The following is a 24,278-nucleotide window of genomic DNA, read 5'->3' on the forward strand; positions in this document are numbered from 1 at the left end:
TGTTGATGCACATGTTGTTTGTTCTTCCAGGAGTACAGTTGAAGTGCATTGTGGGGGAAGTGAAAGCGCAGCTGGTGGAGGAGATGAAGCAGTGCTCAGAAAGCCTGATATCAGATCTGGAAAGGTCTATCGGTGAACTCAACACAGAACCTTTTGATTTCTACCACTTGAACAAATTTGCCTCAATGGTATGAACAAGTCAAAGCAACACTCCAGGACTTATTTTAACCTCTTGAAGTCCCCCAGGGGACTTGATCCCCCTCATGAATCTCTTTGTGTGGTAAATGGTAAATGGTAAATGGTAAATGGTGCATTTATATAGCGCCTTTATCCAAGGCGCTTTACATAGATTGTGCATTACATTCACCCATTCATACACCGATGGCAGCGGAAACCATGAAAGGCACCAACTAGCACATCGGGAGCAATTAGGGGTTCAGTGTCTTGCTCAAGGACACTTCGACAGTAACTCTGGGGGAGCCCGGGTTCGAACTGGCAACCTTGCGGTTCCCATCCAGGCACTCTACCCCTGAGCCACCGCCGCCCCATAAATACGGGCATGTGTGGAAATAGCCGATCCAATAGCGAACAGTGCGATGCGTTGCAATGTTTGTAGAATCTTTATCTATTTACCTAAATATAAAATAATTATCCAATCTGTATGGTAGAGTATGTAACAATAATATTGTTACATACTCTACCATACAGATTGGATAATTATTTTATTTTATTGGATAATTGTCCAACAACTATACACGTGTTAGTTATATTATAACTAACACGTGTTAGTTGTTGGAGTTGTCTCCATCTTCCATTGAGTAATTTAGACCCTGATGACCTGGTAGGAAACCTGTTGTTTGGTAATGTCCTTTACGTTATTTGAAGCAGACATTATAAGCACTTGAAATAAATCTTGTATTAATTAAGGATAAACTACAATGATCATTATCTTCCTTTAGGTGAAGCAATGTGAGAGAAACACTGCTGACATGCAGTTACGTTTTGAGCGTGTGCATTCTCTCCAAGACACCATTTGCAAGAGCTGTAGAAAGATGACCTCACAGGAGGTGACGCTGGAAGATCAGGTCAGTGTTAAAATTATGTTTTCAATTTCACGCATGACTTCACTCTTGTCCTAATTTACCCTCCCCTGTTTATGTCTTTAAGTCTGTCTCCATCTGTCTGTCTATGTTTTATATTTAGATGCAAAGCCTGTGGCGACGTTACGTCCCTCTCCTGAAGCAAGCAGAACAGACCGTGTGTCAGCGTGTTCCCTCAGTGGCCGATACCTTGGATCATACCTTCTCATCGTTCGTCAATGACCTTGACAAAATGGCGTCCGACGCCACTTCCGGACCCTTCCTTGACCCCACTCAGAGTGCTGATGAGATGTTCTCCAGAATCAGTGATGTGTGCAGACGGGTGCATGCTGTCGGTGCCAAGCTGAAAGAGCTTAGTGGGATCAGTGAAAACCTAAGAGGTGAGTGCCCCACAGACGGTGGAACCTAAGGTAAAACCTAAGAGGTGAGTGCCCCACAGACGGTGGAACCTAAGGTAAAACCTAAGAGGTGAGTGCCCCACAGACGGTAAAACCTAAGGTAAAACCTAAGAGGTGAGTGCCCCACAGACGGTGGAACCTAAGGTAAAACCTAAGAGGTGAGTGCCCCACAGACGGTAAAACCTAAGGTAAAACCTAAGAGGTGAGTGCCCCACAGACGGTGGAACCTAAGGTAAAACCTAAGAGGTGAGTGCCCCACAGACGGTAAAACCTAAGGTAAAACCTAAGAGGTGAGTGCCCCACAGACGGTGGAACCTAAGGTAAAACCTAAGAGGTGAGTGCCCCACAGACGGTGGAACTAAACCTAAGAGGTGAGTGCCCCACAGACGGTGGAACTAAACCTAAGAGGTGAGTGCCCCACAGACTAAGAGGTGAGTGCCCCACAGACTAAGAGGTGAGTGCCCCACAGACGGTGGAACTAGTGAAAACCTAAGAGGTGAGTGCCCCACAGACGGTGGAACTAGTGAAAACCTAAGAGGTGAGTGCCCCACAGACGGTGGGACTAGCCAAGTGATTCGCAACCTTTTTAATATCAGACCCCCAGTTTGATATGCATTAAATGGTAAATGGTGCATTTATATACAGTAGCGCTTTTTATCATCCAAAGCACTTTACATAGATTGTGCATTACATTCACCCATTCACACACCCATTCATACACGAAGGAAACTATGCAAGGCACCAACCTGCACATCGGGAGCAATTAGAGGTTCAGTGTCTTGCTCAAGGACACTTCAACGCTAACTAAACTCTGGGGGAGCTTAGGAACGCACTGGGAATCTCACGGTTCCCATCTGGCCACATGGACCCCCATTTCATCAACAAAAAAATTTGTATCTCTGAGACCCCAATGTACACTGTAAAATCTCAACTCCGAGAGTGCACAAATGGCATTGATAAACTCTCTGAGTTACAGACCGTAACTCAAGGATCTTAATCCCTCAGATCTCTAGACCCCATGTTGAGAACCAGTTGAAGTACTGTAGAGGCGACGCATTTGTTCATAGCCTTGAAGAAACTTGAAATAAATAAATAAATCTTATATTAGACAAACCAGACAAACCACATTTTACAGCTCTCTCAACGACCTAGAATGTGTTTGTGCCTTGGTTTCTCTCTTCAGGGCATCCTCTGGATCTGACTGTCGTGACGGCAGCTCTGCAGACCCTTGAAGCCCGTAAGGGGTTGTGGGAGTTGATGGCTGCATGCACAGCTCAGATACGAGATTGGAAGCAGTTACAACTCAGCGAGGTGACTGTTATATGAACGTAGCTTTGCATATCATTAAAAATAAATGCTACCAACGAACAATGAACATGAACTAAACTAAACTAAACTAAACTAAACTAATTTGGTAAACAACCAAAAATAACCCATATTTCCTCTCAGGGGATTAACAACAGATGCTGTCTGTCTGTCTGTCTGTCTGTCTGTCTGTCTGTCTGTCTGTCTGTCTGTCTGTCTGTCTGTCTGTCTGTCTGTCTGTCTGTCTGTCTGTCTGTCTGTCTGTCTGTCTGTCTGTCTGTCTGTCTGTCTGTCTGTCTGTCTGTCTGTCTGTCTGTCTGTCTGTCTGTCTGTCTGTCTGTCTGTCTGTCTGTCTGTCTGTCTGTCTGTCTGTCTGTCTGTCTGTCTGTCTGTCTGTCTGTCTGTCTGTCTGTCTGTCTGTCTGTCTGTCTGTCTGTCTGTCTGTCTGTCTGTCTGTCTGTCTGTCTGTCTGTCTGTCTGTCTGTCTGTCTGTCTGTCTGTCTGTCTGTCTGTCTGTCTGTCTGTCTGTCTGTCTGTCTGTCTGTCTGTCTGTCTGTCTGTCTGTCTGTCTGTCTGTCTGTCTGTCTGTCTGTCTGTCTGTCATCTTGTCTGTCTGTCTGTCTGTCATCTTGTCTGTCTGTCTGTCTGTCATCTTGTCTGTCTGTCTGTCTGTCATCTTGTCTGTCTGTCTGTCTGTCATCTTGTCTGTCTGTCTGTCTGTCATCTTGTCTGTCTGTCTGTCTGTCATCTTGTCTGTCTGTCTGTCTGTCATCTTGTATGTCTGTCTGTCTGTCATCTGGTATGTCTGTCTGTCTGTCATCTGGTTTGTATGTCTGTCTGTCATCTGGTATGTCTGTCTGTCTGTCATCTCGTATGTCTGTCTGTCTGTCATCTCGTATGTCAGGTTGTGGTGTCAAAAGCCCTAGAGCAGGTTGATCTGTGGCGACAGCAGGCTGTATCTCTGTCCAGTACCATACCTACCAACGATGCCGTGCTCCAGGAGACAGTACACATCGTGGAGCACTTTCACCAACAGCTTTCTGTCATGGACAAACTGTGCATGAGTCCCGGAATCACACATGAACACTGGAGTAACCTTTTGAAAGGTCAGAGAGTAGTCTGTGAATGTATTGTACAGCATTACTGTATACGCCTTGTGATAGTGTTCACTGTTCACTGTGTTACTAAAATCACGATGGAAATACTTTTCTTATCTTCAGGCATGGGGCGAACGTATACCCCAGACATGAAGCTGACTGTAGATGACCTGATGTCTAAGCAGTTTGGAGAGCACCAGGACAGCATTAGCAAGGTGAGAGGAGAGCTATCATTCACATGAACACTGTAAGCACATGCAGTCATGCACGCTTTGTGTGAACATGGAACAAGTGTATATAAAGAATAGACTATTTAATTGAAACGTGTAGTTTGCAAAAAAGAGTGCACCAGCCCTGGGCCGGCCTAGCGGTCTGGGCACCTAGACTAATCCAGCCTGACAGCGTGTTGTGGGTTCGAGTCCCGATCCCGACGACCGTTGCTGCGTGTCTCTCCCCCCACCTCTCTCCCCGTTTCCTGTCAACCTACTATACATCTATCAATAAAGGCAAAAAGCCCCAAAGATATCTTAAAATAAATAAATCATAATAATCACGTTTCTTTTGCTCACGATCCGATTCCGATCATTTGATTTTGAGTATCTGCCGATCCGATATTTATATTTTTTATAGAACACGTTTATGCCATATCATACAATATCCAAAATCACAGACAATATCCAGTCTAATATCACGATATGGATACAGGTATAATATTGATACTAGGGATTTCTTTGCTCCCGATCCGTTTTCCGATTATTTAAAAAAATGACATGATCAGCCCCGATTTCCGATCACATGATCAGATCAGGACAGCCCTAGGCTAGCTATATCCTTTTGTAAAATGGTAAATGATGCCTGGGCCACTGCCGCCACCATTTTGTATAGCTACAACAACAGGACATATTTTCATTTGATAAAATGTGGATCTTTTCACCTATTCAGATATGTCGAGAAGCAAAGGCAGAGTGGGACATGAAGCAGGCGCTCCTGAAGCTACAGCAGGGTTGGGAGGCCAGACTCTTTGGACTGGCTGCGTTCACAGTGGCTGTGGGGCAACATGACGGCGAGCCACGTGACGGAGAGACACGTGACCACACCTGCAAAGAGTTTCAACATGACGGCGAGCCACGTGACGGAGAGCCGCGTGACGGAGAGCCACGTGACCGCACCTGCAAAGAGTTTCAACATGACGGCGAGCCACGTGACGGAGAGCCGTGTGACGGAGAGCCACGTGACGGAGAGCCACGTGACGGAGAGCCGCGTGACGGAGAGCCACGTGACGGAGAGCCACGTGACGGAGAGCCACGTGACGGAGAGCCACGTGACCGCACCTGCAAAGAGTTTCAACATGACGGCGAGCCACGTGACAGCACCTGCAAAGAGTTTCCTGCAGCCGACATTGTTTCCAGTCAACAACATCCAGTGCAACAATCCTGTGACGGCCATACATTCATCATTACTGGTTAGCCTGACAATCTGAATTTTTATTTCGTTTCACTGAATCGCCAGAACATAATTATTTTCTTAATGGGTGTGGCTAGTGATTCAGGGCTGGAGCCAGGCTAGAGACTAATGCTTATTTTTTTTTTTTACTATAATTATATGATGGTGTAGCTTAATGTAAATAGCAGTTCTGCAAGCTCATAACCCCGTTGCGATGTGCTCTGCACACTCTTGTACAACAAAATAACAAATAACAGAAATACAGTACAAGCTCACAATGCATGGATATTTTTGAAAAAATAATAATTATGTTTTTTTTATGGAAGGCGTGTTCAAATTATCTCAGTTCCTCACTAGCTTAGGGTTATCACAATTATTCCACTTAAATTTGTAATCGTGACAGCCCTAGACTAGTATACATTATAAATATCCCATGTAGAAGTTGTTGCTGAATTATGTTTTAGATGTGGAGATTGTCCTTGCTGAGACGGAGGACAGTGTGAGGACTTTATCCAATATGTTGGTGTCTCCGCATGCTGCTGAATTCAGACCAGAGGTGGAACACTGGGTGCATTCGCTACAAGAGCTCGGTAACATGAACATGAATACAAGAACATGACTGATGAGAGTTGGATGGCGTGAAAGGTTATGAATATTTGCCTAAATAATGACTTTTTCTGTCTCCTTTTCCTGACTATTTGCAGAGGAGCTGCTTGATTTCTTTGAAAGATACCAGCAGACATGGATTTTCCTGGCCAAAGTGTTTTCTAAAACAACTATTTGTAATCAGAGGGTGGAACTGGTAGGGTATATTAAGTACTTTTGCTCAAATACTGAATACTTTATTAGTCAGAAATGTAAACAGCACATGGTACAGTATAAAGCCATTAATTCTAAAAGGATGGGGACTTGTTTCCATTGTTGTCTAATGGGTCAAATAGAATTCTAAAGAACTTTAAACATTCATAACCGGTTGTAACTGAAAGTCCAGGTCTGTTCATATAAAGTATTTATTAACCACACAAACCTTTTATAAGGTTTAAGTGCTTATGTTAATTTGACATTTCTCTTCATTTATAGCTGGAGAGGTTCCATCCAGTGGATAAAACATTCAGGGACATCATTTGTTCGATATCAAATGACCCTCATGTGCTGAGCATTGCACCGTCCAAGAAGTCAAACAACCTGTTTCATGGCAGTAGCCTTCGCCAAATCCTCATCAATGATCTGTCTACAATGGAAGCTATTTCCAACCAGATGCTGTATGTACCCCGTGGAGAGTTCCCAAGACTCTGCTTCCTGAGCGACCGAGAAGTGATAAAACTGCTTTCTCTGCACCCCACACCTTCCACCTTGCTCCCTGCTGTGCGGAAATGCTTTCAAGGAGTACGTTGGCTAGAAGTGGACTGTGAGATGACAAATTACACAATAGATACCTCTGATAAACTCATACAGATGAAGATCCGAGGGGTCTTTGGCAGCTTCAAGGAGCACATTGGTTTTCAAAGTCCTGTAGAATTTAGTGTGAATCCTCTGGTTTGCCTCAGTCTAGTGGAGAAACAACTACTGAAAACTATGATGCAACTCATGAAAGATTGCATTGTTGCACGGACAGCGCTTGAACCATCCGACCAAGATTTGAAGACTGACTCGGGAGTTGGAGGTATCAAGTTACTTGAGAAGAAAGCAGGGAAAGACATGCTACCTATGTTGAATTTAGTGTCTGATTACCCTCTTCAGTGCCTCCTGGTGGCTGAGGAAGTGGTGTGGTGCGCTGATGTCCTAAGGATCAACCAGGCTTCCGGCCCAGCAAAGTGGAACCCCGTCAAAACACACAAGTCTTCCATACTGAAAACCTTGTGCCATGTTATAAGGGAAGGAATCACTGGTGGTGCCGAAGAGAAATCCCAGGTTTCTAATCGCACAATGATGTTTCTGCGTGCTTTGGTGCAACTTACCATGAATCACGCACGACAGATATCCAAACTCATGGATGTGAAATGTGAGCTGGGATCTTCGTTTGAGTGGCAAAGTTCACTGAAGTATCACATGACTTCACATGACCAGAGTAAGACTGAGAATGCCTTCCGGTGTGATTATGCCACTTGTTACGTGGATGTCCTTGGCACTCAGCTGCTGTATGGCTATGAGTACCTTGGTCCAGAGCACTGCATGGTGGTGAATACTCCTTCTACAGAAAGGGCAATAATCGGGATTCTCCTTGCTTTGACCAGCTACAGATGTGGTTTTGTTACTGGACCTTCCATGTCTGGTAAGAAAAAGATGGTGGTTCAGTTAGGAAGAGCACTGGGACGACAGGTCATTGCTTTGCAGTGTTTTTTCAGTACAAGTCCTAGCATTGTGCAGCAGATGCTCCTTGGCGCGCTCCAGACAGGAGCATGGCTTGTTTTGGACGCTGTGGACTCATTGAAACAAGGAACGCTGTCATTATTTGGACAGCATTTGGAAGATATTCACCAATCCTTCTCTGCCTGCAAGACAATTTTACAACAGAAAGTGCACAGAGAGACACAGGACAGGATGACCAACATGTATCAGGGGTGCCCAAACCGTGAAGGGCCGGAGGTCCCAATGTCATTTGCAGGGAAAGACATCTTTGCCAAACTGAGCTATGGATGTGTTGTTATCTCAGCAAAAGGGCACACAGCTGAGGTTGCTGAGAGTCTGCAAACTGCAACCAGACCCATTGCATTCATGTACCCAGATTACAGGGTCATCACAGAAGTAATGCTTGCTTCTATTGGTTTCTCAGAGGTCATTTCTTTGAGTCAATGCCTGATGTCCCTTTTTAGCATGGCAAAAGATTCCAACTGTTTGCCTGAATGCATGAATGAAGACCAGATTGGCCTGCTGGTGGTCTTGCAAAAGATCATCGCAGCCTCTGGTATACACCTAGATGGCAGGTCTTCCACTTTAATGTACAACAGGCAATCTGCAGCCGTTGTGCGAGGCTTAGCTGAGGAAAAGGCTGTTGTCAAAGCACTCTTCTCTACCGTAGTGCCATACATTTGTGAGCTAAAGAAAGCTTCACAGTTTCGCACCCTTCTTGAAGAAACCTTTCCCATGGCAAGGTACTTTCCTTTTGTCCCACACCGTACTGAGGAAGAAGAACAAAACTTACTTAGGGATGCTGTGACAGAAGAGCTACAGAGAGCTGGGTTACACCCTGACACACAAACGATTTGCAACACCCTTGCTCTCTACCAAGCCATGAAGTTCTCACGGGCAGTTGTGCTGATAGGTCCCTCGGGGAGTGGAAAGTCAACCTGTTACTGTGCTTTAGCTGGGGCACTGCATATCCTGGCTGCCAGAACAGCAGAGCATGTCGGTGAGGGAGATAACGCACAGACAGAGCAGCAAACCCCCCTTTCAAACTGGCACTCTGTTGACACTGTGGTCTTATTTCCTAATGCCATGTACCGTGACGAGGTGTTTGGATGCTGCAGAGAAGAGCGAGGGTGGTGGGATGGAGCCTTCACTAAAGTATTAAGAGACTCAGAGCGGCACGACCTCTCAGCCGCTGTCATTTCCAACAGTAAGATAGGGAGAGAACAGACACAAAAAGTGAAGTGGCTAGTCATGGATGGAGAGCCACTGGGCCAGCCTGGCTGGTTGGACTGCTTCACTACACTCTGCAATCCTGACGATCCCTCCCTGTGTCTGTCTTCAGGTGAAAGACTTGTGCCATCCCGGTCAAAACTAAAATTACTGGCAGAGATCACAGACCTCAAGGACGCAGCCCCCTCAGCAGTAACCAGTTGCAGCCTGGTGCATGTCACTGGAGCTGATCTGTGGAAGGCTGTGTGGAAGGTGGAGATGGACGCTCTTCGTAGAGAACGCTCACTCGAGGAAGGGATCCTGAAAATGTGGAATCGTTTAGCTGAAGACCTTTTCTGCAGAACCCTTGATGCGCTTAGGCACAAGGCCCTGACCTCTGTATTGCACAGTGACGGAGAGGGAAATGTTGAATTATCTAAACCCCCCACATATGGATTGCAGGAAATTATGTCATTCTTTAGTATTATACAGGCCCTCCTGGATCCTTTTTGGAGGAATTCTGGGTCAAAAGCATCACCAAGACAGACATACAAAAGAGGTACAGTAAACTCCTTAATATAACAATATTTAAAGAGGTGATAACATTCCTAACAATAGGTGTTTATTGCCCATTCTCCCAAAAGATATGCCTCTGCTTGGAAATGTGTCAGACACAGATATCTACGTAATTTCAACTCCGAAGGAGCTACAAGCCAGGGGCATTTTCCTGGTGGCCTATATCTGGGGCTTTGGTGGACACCTGCACCCCCGGTGAGGCTATTATCATGTAAAAGAGTCTATGAAACTATTTGATATTTCTGTTTAAGCGTCACTTTGTTTTTAGACTTGAAGACTCTAAAATGAGTTATGAATGTGTTTACATTAACATACATGTTTTGTCTTTATTTTAGCCACTGGCCACAGTTTGATACACTTGCCCGCCAAGTGTTGTTTGATAGCCGATATAGAGTTGAGGTTCCAGACGAAGGGACCATTTTTGAGCACTTTTTCAATCACAGTGAGGGAATAATTGTGGACATAATCAATGGCATCAACTGTCCCAGGGTTAGAGATCCATGTTTGGCCAGTCCAGTTATACCCAAGGTTTGTTGTTCCAAATCTTAAAATTTTTTACTTTATATTTTAGTATATATTTCTTTTGCACTGTTGTATTGGTTAGCATTTACATAAATAATGTGTTTTCAATTTTTTTTACAACCTGATAATTGTACAACTTTTAATCAACAATTTCTGTTGGCACAGTATGAGAAGCACGTGTACCTTCTAAAGCTCATGTTGGAGGCAGAGCAGCCTGTGATGCTGGTAGGAGAGGCCGGTTCAGGGAAGACCATGTTATGCAACACGTTGCTGAACCAGGACAGGCCACACGTCAGCCTACCTGCCAGTCCACTCCTGAGTTCCCGCCATGTGCGCAATGTGCTGAACAGCATGAGCTCCACGAGAAGACAATCAGGAATGCTGCTGTTTGTGGATGATCTGCACGAGGCTCCCTGTGGTGAGTATAGAACAAGTATAGAACATACAGTGTATATAACCACATTATATTGGCAACGATGCACTAAACTGTGTCTGTTTCTGTGTCTTTCCTGTGTTTAGATGCTTTTGGAAAAACATCAATGGCTCTAGAAACACTCCGACAAAGTGTTTCAAAAGGATACATCCAGACCTATGATGACTATCATTTCAAGGGCCTGAGTTGTAGCGGCATCAGTTACATGGCTACGTCTGGTTATGGCACCATGATCAGCTCCCGCCTCTCTCGTCTGTTCTCCGTCTTTGTGCTGCCCAGCTTATCCGCTGAGGTTCTATTTTCTCTTCACTCCCCCCGACTAAAACTATGGCTCAAAGACCTCCCATGCTCGCACGGATCTGCAGATTTGACACGCTGTATCATCGGCGCTACTCAACATCTGCTTCATGCAACGTGTGAGCAGTTCCCACCCACTGCACAGAGACCCCATTACACGTTCTCCCATCACGATCTTCAAAAAGTCTTCCAAGGAATGCGTCTCTGGCAACCTTGCAACAATACAAACCAGGAAGATGCCAGCCTTATGATGGATGTTTCCAAATCTTCACAAACTGGCGTTGCCACATCCACAACAGGTTATGCTGCCAGTGTCCTCAACATAGTCCATCTCTGGACGCATGAGTGTCTGCGCACCTTCAGTGACAGGCTGTTCTCAGTAGATGACGGCAAAGCGATGGTGTCACTCATAGCCAGAGTATCGGCAATATACTATGGAAGTGAACTGGTTGAGAAGTCCTCATCCATGAGCCCGGAAGACAAATCCACCGCTATGATCCTCACTACTTCTACTGTCATCACAGACAACCTCAAGTCGAGTAGTCTAGACACACCAAATAAAAGAGAGGGGGACAGTGATGCCTCATCTTCACAGTTAGCTCCTGAGGCTCTGTTGAATTTTACAACCCTAAGAGAAGAGGTAGAGTCCAGACAGTCTGGTAGACTAATCAGCATTGAGTCTACAAGTTCAGACTCTAGTTCAATTCGGAGTCATGGAACTAAAGAAGACATTTCATTTCCTGATGAAGAGAATACAAGAAATACAGTACAATACAAGAAAGTTGGGAAGAAGGATCAGCTGATCCTGCGAGATGCAAGCTTGTGTAAAGTGTTAATCCCCTCTCCGCCTAAAGGCCCCAAACCAGCGGCTCCGTTAGAAAGAGGCCATAGATTCACTGAACACTCCGTGCAGAATGAAGGAATGTATTCAGGAGAACCCAGCTCAGCCCCATGTCTGCTGCCATCTCAACTTATTCAAGATATGGAACAAGCAATGACTAAGATTGTATTTGGCCCTGCGATCACATGTCCAGTCAACTCAATGGCACAACAGTACAACTTCAAACGCAATGCTTCTTATCAAGAGAAAGACTTTGATCTGCTGGTGCAGCAGCTGTCTGCTTCTGTGAAAAGACAAGAGGAACATGGAGAGAAGTTTCATGATTTCACCATGACATCAGGTTGTGCAGTACACAGACAGAGGATGCATCAGTTGTTGCATATCCTCAGAGCACTGCTTATGCCTGGAGGTCATGGAGTGCTGTTGGGCGCAGTCAGAGGCACAGGCCGTAAGAGCAATGTACGTTTAGCTGCCCATCTGACAGGTTACCGCTTGATCGAAGTACACCCCGGTAATGAGAACAAGTTAGGTGAAATCCTGAAGGAGGCCATTTGTCTGACTGAAGTGAACAGTGCTAATGTGGTGATCTTGGCCCATGAGGAAACGAGCCAGTCTGTGAGAGAAGAGCTACTGATGCTGATGGCCAGTGGCACCTGTCCAGGGCTCTACTGGGAAGAGGAGCAGGCAAACCTCGTACCCAGAGAGAATGGTGTCAAGGATTCACACAGATGCCACATGGATTCTCATGCACTTGAGAGGTATACGAGAACAGACATCTATCTGTTTTTCCACATTATTCAAGTCTAACTCATCTATTACTCATCTATTATCAGTTACAATATTTGTACCCTTTCCAACCTATTGACAGGCATTTGAGGCAGTTCCAGAGGAATATGCATGTATTTCTTCTGCTACCTTTGGCTACCTCAGAGGGACGCAGAGATCTGCCTCACTACAATACCCAGTCCTGGAAGGTAACTGTACTTTCTCACCAGAAAGATTACCTTTTGTAAATTGTAAAGTACTTCAATGAAAGTAATTTAATTTGTAATGTATTGATCACCTTGGGGACATTTTGTCTTCAGCATTTCACTATCATCCTAACTAATGTAGACTTAGTTGCTTTGAAAAAACATGTTTTTGCATACATGTCATCAGTGCACAAAAAAGGTATTCACCTTTTAAACAGTATAGTACAATACCCAGGTATTTAAAACAATACCCAGGTAGTGGGGGAAAAAATATTACAAAAGCACACACAACATCCAAATCATAAATACTATATAAGTGCTGGACAGAAGAACATAGGTATACCAAGCCACCAATGTATTAGTAGTTAAACCATAGTATATTAATATTTCTCACCATGGTATGCTTCTTCCATTGTTATGATATACAGGCACACATAACGAAGGCCCTGAGCCTGAGCAGCTGTGTGGAAGTGTACCAACCATGGTCCAGAGAGTCTTTCGTGGAAGCTGCTACTCACTGCCTTAAGGATAATCTCCGGATTCCTGAATTACATGGACAACGTTGGTTGCTCTTTCTTATACATTTAATTCAGAGAGTGTACAAATGCACTACATTCTTTAATTATGTTTCCGTTGTGGACACTGGACAGTGTTTCATGCTTTTAAAATATGTGTAAACAGTACAGTGTCCATGAAGAAAATCTATCAAATTGCCTCAGTGACGAAATTAACGTTACGCAACATCAGATCTGACCTGATGTTGTATTGTTTGCTTTTGATGCAGCGCAGAGACGTTGCTTGGAGGCCAGCATGCCCCTGGCCATGGAAAGAATCCACAAGTCAGCATGCAGATATGCTTCAGTCCTGTTAAAAACCCAACCGTTCAGCCCCCAGACCTATATGGAGTTCATCTGTCACGTCTTTTACCTCAGTAGCCATCTCTACAAGCAGGGACTGTGCCAAGCCAACAGGTTAGCCATAGATTCTTTTGACACTGTTAATCGTATCAAAGTAGAGACTCCATTCAACATGTTATGCAAACAAATGTTTGCATAACTCTAACATTTAACATGTTAACTCTAACTTTAACATCCCTTTAACAAATGTTAAAGGGATATTTAACTTTTAAATAAAATAAATATAAAAACAATCACACCCCCTCACGCATTAGAAGGACATTCTCTAATGCATTTTTTTCTATCTCTGCCTAGCTTAGCCAAATTACAATAAAGGCTTTTTAAATTCAACTGAGCGGAGTGCCTTGGATTATTTTTTTCACTGTTGCATATCAGCCCACTTACTGTACCACAAGGCAAAGGAACATCCAACTTGTTATTACCTATACGGTATTATTGAACCCTCTTCAATGAGCACCTGTTTTTCAGGTACTCATGACAACTACAGACTACGCAGTGCTTCCTCTTCTCTCTATTCATAATGTATACATAATGTAAACTAGAGTGTTCTACTGGAGTGTACTGGCCTGAAACTATTCTACATCTTTCTCAGAGTTACAACTGTCCTGGCCCGACTGGAGGCCATGACGGATACAGCTGTCCAGTACAAACACAACGTAATCACACTGCAGGAGAATGTTGCTCAGGCACAACAGGTACTGTACTGTAAAGCCATTTATCACATGACAAGTAAACGCTGCATGTATTTACATTATGGGATTACACTAGTAGACGTACAATGTATTTACATCTGGGATTACACTAGTAGACGTACAATGCCAAAGATATGAATGCTCAAACCGTTACCAATGACCATATTACAATTTCTGCGAGAGAGGATTATTATTAATATTATTATTTTTGCCTTCGTATTCCCTTATACACTATATTATCATATTTACCATGTATGTGCCCAAATATGCCCAAACACACACACAGGCTACCGGTAATATAAACTGTTATAGTATAAACTATAATCAGTTTGATATGTATTAGACCAAAGACCATCATTTGGTTAATAAATTATCTCTAAGACCCCAATCTTACAGTAAAATCCTCGGAGTTCATTGAGTGTCGATCAACACTGAGAGTGTACAAATTTGATCATTTAACAATTTGTATACTCTGAGTTACAGACCTGCAGTGGTCTATTTGGTCTGAATCATTTACAGTAGAAATGTTTGTGCTTTGAATGCATGGTGCTTGTTCTGCAGTGTGAGAAGGAGCTCCTGAGAGCCATGGACGCTGAGAGGATGGTCTGTGAAAGAGCCCGGCAGAGCGTTGTGTTCGCCCAGATGAAACTCTTTCAGTTGGAAGAGCAGATTCATCAGACCAAACACAAGGTACATTTTACATTTCAAGGATCCCCCTGAACTCTTGACAGTATCAAATGGAACCAAATGGACCATTTGGTTCCATTTGTATACTGTCAGAGTTACAGACTTGTAAAGGTCGATTTAGAACCCCCCCAGAGCCCCTGGACCCCCTTTGAGAAGAACTATACTACCTTAGAGGCATTAAGATGGAGCTTAAAGGCCCGGGATCTAGGTTGGAAATCCAGCCTGCCAGCGTGTCGCGGGTTTGAGTCCCGATCCCGACGATCTTTGCTGCATGTCTTCCCCCCCCATCTCTCTACCCGTTTCCTGTCAACCTACTGTGATCTATCAATAAATAGGCAAAGAGCCAAAACAATATCCAAAAAAGAAAAGAAGATAAAGCTTAAAGTGTGTGCAAAAATCACATTATAGACTCTTGCATAGTCTCATCTAAGCTTACAGTCGGAGATCTCTGCTTATACCGATACATCTGGTGATCTTAATTCTAATCTAATGTGCTGTAGTCACTATAAAACTTGGATATTTACAAAATAACCGCATTGCAGAACCAAAGCAAATACTTTATTGCCCATTAGGATGGTGATTTGAATAATTTAATCAAAGCGGTGATCGTAGGTTTCTCTGCAGCCGTTTCCCACACTGTTCTAGAAACTACATTGAATTTAGAGGTCACCAGATGTATTGGTAGGGAGACATTTCCAATCAACTGGCTACATGTTCAGATATGATAGAAAAAGAAAATAAAAAGATATGATCATGTCTCATCAAAAATACTTTGCCATAAGAAAGTGCATGGACTCTAACCCATTCTGGGCGGGAACCCCTTTTGGTGTTTTAACATTATGTTATGCTTTAGCTATTGAAAAATAGCAGATCTACAAGCTCATAGCGCGCCACCGTGTGGCGCGCTACGAGCTTGTAGGTCTGCTATTATATTTAATATCGTGAAAATGAGGCACAAATTTGAATATATATTCTTTCAGAAGACTTTATTTATTTTCGACGTCAGGCCTAAATGTATGTACATCAATATTACCTCTCCAGGAGAGTCCACTGTTCCAGTTGAGCCTTCAGATCTTCAGGTGTCTCAGTTCATCTGACCTGGAAGAGGTGCGTCGCTACACCAACCCTCCAGAGGGAGTGGTGAAAATCATGGATGCCCTGTGTCTGCTGTTCAACCGCCCATGCAACTGGGAAAGTGCTAAACAGCTTCTTGTGCAATCCAACTTCTTCCAGGTGTGTGGGACAATATTTTTTAATCAAGCACATGTTTTTGAAAAAAAGCAGACCCATCCAGTCTAGGTATGGAGTCAAGTGTGATTCGACTGATAAAATAAACCTACTTAAAACTCAAATCCTGCACAGGATTTATTGTTAATAAATGAATTAATCTGTCTTGGAAGAATTTGGTCTCTCATGCAGGAGACTGGTGTTCAAATCCTGGGTAGGACAGAGTTGCGAAACGCAGCTTTAAATCAGAAATGACTGATTCCGAAATAATGGAGCTTCCAACTGCACTTTCTCTCCCTTTTCTAGGAATTAGAGTTCTTTGACCGCCACGGACTGACTAAAAGTCAGCTACAAGCGCTCGGCCAGATAGTTCACAGTCCTCACTTCCAGCCAGAGTCTGTGAGAGAGGTCAGTCATGCTTGCGAGTCTCTGTGCAACTGGGTGCGCGCTGTGTACGAGTACGCCTGCATGGAGCGCCGCATGGCCGCCCATCAGGGACTTAGCAAGCAGTGCTTAGGAACGCTGGCCAAGGAGGCTCATGATCGCCTGGTCCTGGCCGAGCTGCGGAAGGAGGAGGTGTTTGGGAATCTGGCAGACATGGAGTGTCGGCTCCAGGCTGTGCAGAAGGAGCTGGTAGAGCTTCTCAAGCAGCTGAGTAGAGCAGAGAGCCTGGACAGACATGCTGCCACTGTCGTCAGTCAGATGCAGAGTCACAATGCAGACTGGAACACTGCTGCTCAGGTAAAACTCATGCTTTGTCTTAATGTTTAATTGATTCTGTCACTTCGAACTGTCCAACATACAGAAACATGTTCCAAAAGAAAGTTAAATGTATTTCGTGTTTTTTTAATGCACATAATATTCTAGGAGGCAGACGTGAACAACCAAACCCTACCAGGGGATGCCCTTATCCTGGCTGCTGCCATTTCATACTTGGGCCCCTTTGGAGCTGACACACGTACTGAGTTACTGCACAAATGGAGGGAGTTGTGTCTGACGGGGACAATGAATATCAATCCTGAAGATCCGCGAACCTCCCTGTTCACGGAAACAGACTGTTCCTGCTCTGAGCCCCCCCTCGGCGCAGCCATCCCTGTGGCTGAGGAGCTTCAGTGGGCCCTGGCTCGTGCACTGGGCATAGAGCAATGCCATCTCCAAGGTTTGCCTGCCAGACTGGTGCTAAAACTGCTCCTGTGGGGCTACAGAAGCCCCTGGGTTCAACACTGGCCTCTACTGGCAGACACCCAGCATCACGAAGAGCTCATTACAGGTACAGTAAGTAGTGTAAGCCCAATCAACATGACATTATAGCTAGTTGGTGTTGTTATCAAGACTGATTTACAATACAAATAATTTGTATTATAGGCAACAATGTGTAAAAAGTTGAAGGTTCAAATCCACATGTGACAAGACTTGCTCATAGCTATGTTACACTTTGGTGTGTGTTTTAACAGTGGTATTTTAATGTAATTCATCTGTTGTGCTACTGCTAGCACTGCGCAAAAAGCATGGAATACGGATGTATATTACAGGAAACTCCTGTTAAACTTTCCAACAAACTCCGGTAAACTCCCGAATTGTACCATCACACCTGTATATTACCGTATATTAACTGTATATGCACGCTAAACTTGAGGTTTATGGCCAAAATACAGTACCTATAATTGCCCGTTAACAGTTGGCTTAAATAAAACACTGTAGGATATAAATTGTTGTACATTATGATGAGAGAAAAGCACAAGAGAAAGAAATTAAATGTGTTTTGTTTGTTCTGCAGAGTTTGAGAAGGAGCCAGAGTATGGAATGGTGCTTTGTGCCGATGACCCAGAGCTGCTGGACAAGTTGAAGCAGGCTGCTGAGAATGGTGGGTCTTGTAGTTCTATATTGTAGTGCAGTATGATTTGTATGACGTTGATTAACAAAGAGACAGCATAACCAAATACTGTATCACAGTCAAGTATTAATATAACTCTGAGAGTAATGTAATGTAATGTAATGTAACCAAATGCACCCTTTTTTTAACTAAACTTTTATTAATCCTGCGGTTGAAATTGAACCTCTCTAGTCTCTACCCACTAATGGACTCAAATGGAGGGCTCATTTTACTCACTCTGAGTTAAATGAACACAGCATAACTGTCAAACTCATTCCTATCCTGTCCCTGTGCAGGTGTGAGGGTGCTGGTCAGACACGTGGAGCGTGCTGTCCCCGGCCCACAGTTCCTGGCCATGTTGGTGCGTCCAGCAGCACAATGTCATCTTCATCTCTCAGCAGGCCTCAGGCGACCCTTCCAGCCGACCCACCCACAGTTCTGCCTCTTCCTCAGCACACGCCTGCCTGTCCGACTGCTTAGCAGTGGTGAGTAGTGTACACTCAAATCTTCAGTGTTAATTTAAAGGTCCTTTTGATAAGACTTACAGTATATTATGTAGACGAATAAAAAAAAAAGAATAATACACCCACAGACCTATTAAAAAGTGTGGAGTAAAGGTATCGCTTTTTACGTGTGTAGATAGATATTACGGGCAAACAAGCTATCAACTGTTTTTCTGTTGATCGTCAGGTACAGGTTGTACCTGATGGAGACCAGAAACATTGTTTTAGAATTTAATCAAGTTTGGTGGGATCTTCGGTGTGTGGACACCATTTGTGCGTCTTGAACTGTTCTTAGTTTTGTTTAGTTTTTAATCCTGCACCTGTCAAATCATCAGAGATGTGCGTGCATTATTACCTATATGAACTGAAGGTATACTGTGTTGCTCCTACAGAGATCCACCCATCCATACTGCATTATTACCTATGAACTGAAGGTATACTGTGTTGCTCCTACAGAGATCCACCCATCCATACTGCATTATTACCTATGAACTGAAGGTATATACTGTGTTGCTCCTACAGAGATCCACCCATCCATACTGCATTATTACCTATATGAACTGAAGGTATACTGTGTTGCTCCTACAGAGATCCACCCATCCATACTGCATTATTACCTATGAACTGAAGGTATACTGTGTTGCTCCTACAGAGATCCACCCATCCATACTGCATTATTACCTATGAACTGAAGGTATATACTGTGTTGCTCCTACAGAGATCCACCCATCCATACTGCATTATTACCTATGAACTGAAGGTATACTGTGTTGCTCCTACAGAGATCCACCCATCCATACTGCATTATTACCTATGAACTGAAGGTATATACTGTGTTGCTCCTACAGAGATCCACCCATCCATACTGCATTATTACCTATATGAACTGAAGGTATACTGTGTTGCTCCTACAGAGATCCACCCATCCATACTGCATTATTACCTATGAACTGAAGGTATATACTGTGTTGCTCCTACAGAGATCCACCCATCCATACTGCATTATTACCTATGAACTGAAGGTATACTGTGTTGCTCCTACAGAGATCCACCCATCCATACTGGCGGAGGTACATGTGGTTGACCTGGCTCTGAGCTCCGCAGAGACTCAGGAACTCATGTTGTCACGTCTGCTGCTACAGTCTGAATGTGTGGACGCATTGACACAGCAGGCTCGTGTCAGCAGAGACAAGAGGACGTTGCAGGACAAACTGCTGAAAGAGGAGGTGAATCAGTTGGCTATAATATGCACACACGCCATTTTGGAAAGAACTTGGGCCACTTCCCTATACTTACTTCACAGTTGTTACCGAACTTACCGATGATACTAATTAAGGCTCTGTTCCATTTAGTGTGCAGTGGTTCTCAAGCATTTTAATTTTGACGACTCCCATAACTCTGAGGGTGTACACATCCATACAGGGATCTTTCCAAAATGGTGTGCAACTGTTCATAGAGCCCATTGCCATTATATCAAACAATTATACAGGTGGAATATGAGAGTGAAAACAGTATGACGGTCCTCTATACAACCAATCAGTTCACACGGTAACCAACCACCTGGTGGTTAACCAACCAATCATTATACAAAACGTGTTTGGTTGGTAAAAATATGAAAGAGGCTGGTGAGATTTCTTTTGCAACTGTGGTTTAAAAATATTTGAACGCTTCCATCATAATTTCTATCCACTAGAGGGTGCTAATGCTCACTAAAAACAACTACAGTATCACCTTTGAATTATGTTACTTGCATAAAATATCATGGAAATAACCAGGCCATGTTGAAAACAATGTTTTAAATCATTTGTGTTGTAAACCTTTTCTTTTTAGGTCTCTCTGATGGACTATGTCTTGCAGTCCTCCGTCCCACTGCTGCAAGACCCTGAATTCCTCCCCCACATTTTGGCCTGTCAGGACGCATCTCAGAAACTGCAGGCTGATGTCAAGCAGATGAACGTTGAGCTGGAACTCTATGAGTCGCGACTGTCAGCCCCCAGAGACGCAGCGAGGTTGGCCTCTGCTCTCTATCAGGACCTGCAGGATGTGGCCCGTTTGTCTCCTGTCTACCTCTTTCCACTGCGTGGCTTTATCACAGCCATGGGCGAGGCCTTGGTTCCGAAGGGGGATTCAAATGTGTCCAATACCGGTAAACAAGTGACAGAGGGCATGATGTCAGAGATCACTCACAGGATGGTATCCCACCTACTAGCCCAATACCGGCCTCGTCTCTTCCAGAGCCACGCCGCACTTCTGAAATTGCTGATGTCCGTGACCCTTCTCCAGCACCAGAAGATGTGCTCTGAGGCTGAGAGAGCAGCCTTCCTCCGGGGACTGGGAGACCTGGATATGCAGGAACAAGAAACCATTAAAGTTGACTCCCCACTCTCCGCCGGTTCACCTATAGGGGAAACACAGAGACATGCCTTGCCAGGATGGATACCTCCTCAGATCCTTCCCGAGCTGCTCCGCCTGGAGAGGATTCCATCTTTCGGGGGATTGCTCTCGTCACTGGCCACGTCTCCCGGGCAGTGGCAGGAGTACCTGCGCTTCCCCTCCTCCACGGTGGCAGGGACCGTCACCGTCTCCTCTCACTCCCATCTGTCCTTACTGCAGCGAGCTCTGCTCTGGAAGACCCTGCTCCCCCACAGCCTGGTCGCAGTGGCGGAGAGCCTGGCCGCCTGCAGCCTGGGCCTTTCTGGAAGCGCAGCCCCTCACTGTGGCAACCCAGAGGGCCTGTCCCCATTACTTGTCACACACGACGGACCCATAGTCCTTACATCGCCTGGTCCAGAAGACAGAGAGAATTGGGCAAGCATTCAGCCTCTTCAGCTGCTGAAACAGCTGACTACTTACCAAGCAGATGCAAAGAGGGTAATGGATTTTGAACAATTTAAGTTACTAGTTTGCCATAATATGACCATTGCTTGTCTTTGCCCGACAGTATTTGATGTGTTTCCACCTGTTCCACCTGTTTTTCAGGTTCAATTGAAAGTAATTTCATTTGGAGGCGAGTGTGAGACAGAGGTCATGCTGTCAGTACTGGACAGAGCTGTTACTGATGGTCACTGGTTGGTTTTTAACAACTGCCACCGGTTGGAACGATGGGATGAAAAAGTAATGCTACGCCTTAATCGACTGGTTTCGTCTTCCAGAGGTAAACTTAGTCAAGCTAAGCTAGATACATTTTTACATTTTGCTGTGGTGGGGCTCTATGGATGCCTAGGTCAGCCGGCCGTCCGCTTTTCTAGAAGAAAATATATGGAGAATAGTTTTAGAGAGCTACAGACATTTCAATATATAATGCTGAGCGCAAAGAAAGGCCAACATTTTCAAGAATTACACATACAACTAAAGTGAACATACTTCAATCAGTCAATCAATAAATCAATCTCAATGCAGTGACTGAGTGGAGGTCATGGTATTTATACCGATGTACTGTATGACGTGGACACCATAAATTTAATTCAGGTGTTGTCCACAGTAGACACTAGGCACACATTAGAGGGAAAGAGAATTTTCTATATTCTTGTTCCTATTCCTTCTCTTATTTACTGCCACACACTGTACTACTCCTGTTCTCATGTTGTTTTACCTTACCTTTCTAGGCTACCTGACAGATGTGGAGGCAGGCGAGGTGGTTCATCCAGACTTCAGACTATGGTTTATAACTAGAGGATATACCCCATGCTGCATTCCTGGTAGGACTGTGTATACATGACAGGAATAGATGCTCTTGATCACCCACTACCTAGCCTTCATTCTGTGACATTTGCTATGGGGAACATTATGGATGTTTTACCATGTATTTCAATAAGCTTCGATGAGCCTCGTCCATTGCCCAACCAGCTCGTACAGTACAGTTTTGGTGTCTGATAAGCCTTCAAACTGGCCTTGCTGTCATTGTACACAACAATACACATCATGTCAACCAAGCTTGTTGCGTAGCAACGTAGCAACATTTTCCAAACTGGCAGGACAATCCATCTTCTTCCAGATCACCTTGCGATCAATCCATGGATGGCGATACCAAGTCAAAGTTGAGCTAATTGTGCATACTGCACCTCGTCAATATCAAACCTGTAGCTGCTGACCTGCATTGAATGCAGACCTGCATTAACTTCTAACTAAGAGTTGTTTGATCCTTCTTTGAGGCAGTACAAGAATGTCAATCATTGTACAGATTTCTTGGCATCTGATAAGCCTTTAAACCGGCCTTGCTGTCATCATGTCAACCAGCTTCCTCAGATGTTGATAACAGCTGATGAGGATGTTGGTTGATTATAGTAGCAGAACACAGGACCTTATCAATGCAGATTGTACTGTGGTTTTTTCCTACTCATGGTGAGCCTTACAGATGAACCACATATACTCTTGCATAAATTATTATTTTACTATATCTACTACACACAGAACGTCAATTTAAGCACCTTACTTTCATTCATCCTCAATGTTCATTTGCACCTCTGCTCTGAGAGTGTACAGGTGTAACCAAATGGACCTGTATAAGCATTGGCATTGTCCCCTGCAGCTGCAGTGAGAATGAGGGCCCTGCATCTGGTATGTGACTGTCCCCGGGATGTGAAGGAGGAGCTCAGCAGCTCCCTGTGTCGGGTGCTCTCTGCCGTGCAGTCTGATGAGGGGATGGAGCCTCTCCTCCTCCACTGTGCCGTCGTTCACTCCGTCTTACTGCAGAGACAGACCGGCAGGAACGTGCAGGGCCAGAGCAACATCTATCACTGGTGAGGACACATCTGTAGCACGCACGCACGCACGCACGCACGCACGCACGCACGCACACACGCACGCACGCACGCTCGCTCGCTCGCTCTTTTGCAATACAAATAAATATGGATTTTACCAAAAAGTTGTGGGATACTATCTTGTTTAGAAATAAATAATAATAGCACACACACACACGTCGCATCGCCGAAATGTATATTGCGCTGGTTATGTATGTTTTGTAATAATACTCCAAATCTACAAAGTAACTATAGTAACTAAAGTTTAAAAGAATTGTAGTAGAGTAAAAGTGGAAAAACTGGAAATACTCAAGTAAACAAAAAATACCTCAAAATACAACGTACAATTGTGTCTCTACTAAATAGAATTTTCATGAGTCGGTATACTTTAAATGATTGGAGAGACATCACATGGTACAAGACGTATAGGTACTATGTTATGTGTGTTAGACATGGTACAAGACATATACAGTAGGTACTATGTTATGTGTGTTAGACATGGTACAAGACGTATAGGTACTATGTTATGTGTGTTAGACATGGTACAAGACATATAGGTACTATGTTATGTGTGTTAGACATGGTACAAGACATATAGGTACTATGTTATGTGTGTTAGACATGGTACAAGACGTATAGGTACTATGTTATGTGTGTTAGACATGGTACAAGACATATAGGTACTATGTTATGTGTGTTAGACATGGTACAAGACATGATATAGGTACTATGTTATGTGTGTTAGACATGGTACAAGACATATAGGTACTATGTTATGTGTGTTAGACATGGTACAAGACGTATAGGTACTATGTTATGTGTGTTAGACATGGTACAAGACGTATAGGTACTATGTTATGTGTGTTAGACATGGTACAAGACATATAGGTACTATGTTATGTGTGTTAGACATGGTACAAGACATATAGGTACTATGTTATGTGTGTTAGACATGGTACAAGACATATAGGTACTATGTTATGTGTGTTAGACATGGTACAAGACGTATAGGTACTATGTTATGTGTGTTAGACATGGTACAAGACGTATAGGTACTATGTTATGTGTGTTAGACATGGTACAAGACGTATAGGTACTA

At 44.0% G+C, this 24,278-nt stretch overlaps 2 protein-coding genes across 2 annotated transcripts in view; both read left to right on the forward strand.

The window, feature by feature from the left end:
* Positions 1-24,278, forward strand: part of LOC308312490 (extracellular serine/threonine protein kinase FAM20C-like) — a gene marked incomplete at both ends in the record, with an annotated part of 46,286 nt that overhangs the window by 14,689 nt on the left and 7,319 nt on the right. The window lies entirely within an intron of this gene.
* Positions 1-24,278, forward strand: part of dnhd1 (dynein heavy chain domain 1) — a gene marked incomplete at its 5' end in the record, with an annotated part of 34,924 nt that overhangs the window by 7,499 nt on the left and 3,147 nt on the right. The window contains 28 exons of the mRNA XM_080760494.1: positions 31-132; positions 1,027-1,085; positions 1,243-1,480; positions 2,682-2,809; positions 3,708-3,894; positions 4,024-4,115; positions 4,943-5,335; positions 6,424-9,460; positions 9,546-9,672; positions 9,813-9,966; positions 10,165-10,417; positions 10,519-11,388; positions 11,764-12,254; positions 12,970-13,102; positions 13,326-13,512; positions 14,051-14,153; positions 14,712-14,775; positions 14,808-14,840; positions 15,844-16,070; positions 16,371-16,805; positions 16,932-17,334; positions 17,842-17,928; positions 18,234-18,422; positions 19,485-19,666; positions 20,271-21,311; positions 21,420-21,594; positions 22,046-22,138; positions 22,969-23,179. Of these exons, the coding sequence (XP_080616620.1) occupies positions 31-132; positions 1,027-1,085; positions 1,243-1,480; positions 2,682-2,809; positions 3,708-3,894; positions 4,024-4,115; positions 4,943-5,335; positions 6,424-9,460; positions 9,546-9,672; positions 9,813-9,966; positions 10,165-10,417; positions 10,519-11,388; positions 11,764-12,254; positions 12,970-13,102; positions 13,326-13,512; positions 14,051-14,153; positions 14,712-14,775; positions 14,808-14,840; positions 15,844-16,070; positions 16,371-16,805; positions 16,932-17,334; positions 17,842-17,928; positions 18,234-18,422; positions 19,485-19,666; positions 20,271-21,311; positions 21,420-21,594; positions 22,046-22,138; positions 22,969-23,179 (9,694 nt within the window). The remainder of the gene's footprint in view (positions 1-30; positions 133-1,026; positions 1,086-1,242; positions 1,481-2,681; positions 2,810-3,707; positions 3,895-4,023; positions 4,116-4,942; positions 5,336-6,423; positions 9,461-9,545; positions 9,673-9,812; positions 9,967-10,164; positions 10,418-10,518; positions 11,389-11,763; positions 12,255-12,969; positions 13,103-13,325; positions 13,513-14,050; positions 14,154-14,711; positions 14,776-14,807; positions 14,841-15,843; positions 16,071-16,370; positions 16,806-16,931; positions 17,335-17,841; positions 17,929-18,233; positions 18,423-19,484; positions 19,667-20,270; positions 21,312-21,419; positions 21,595-22,045; positions 22,139-22,968; positions 23,180-24,278) is intronic.

This window comes from Protomyctophum bolini (assembly GCF_963924005.1).
Source record: "Protomyctophum bolini genome assembly, chromosome: 3".
Classification (NCBI taxonomy): Eukaryota; Metazoa; Chordata; class Actinopteri; order Myctophiformes; family Myctophidae; genus Protomyctophum; species Protomyctophum bolini.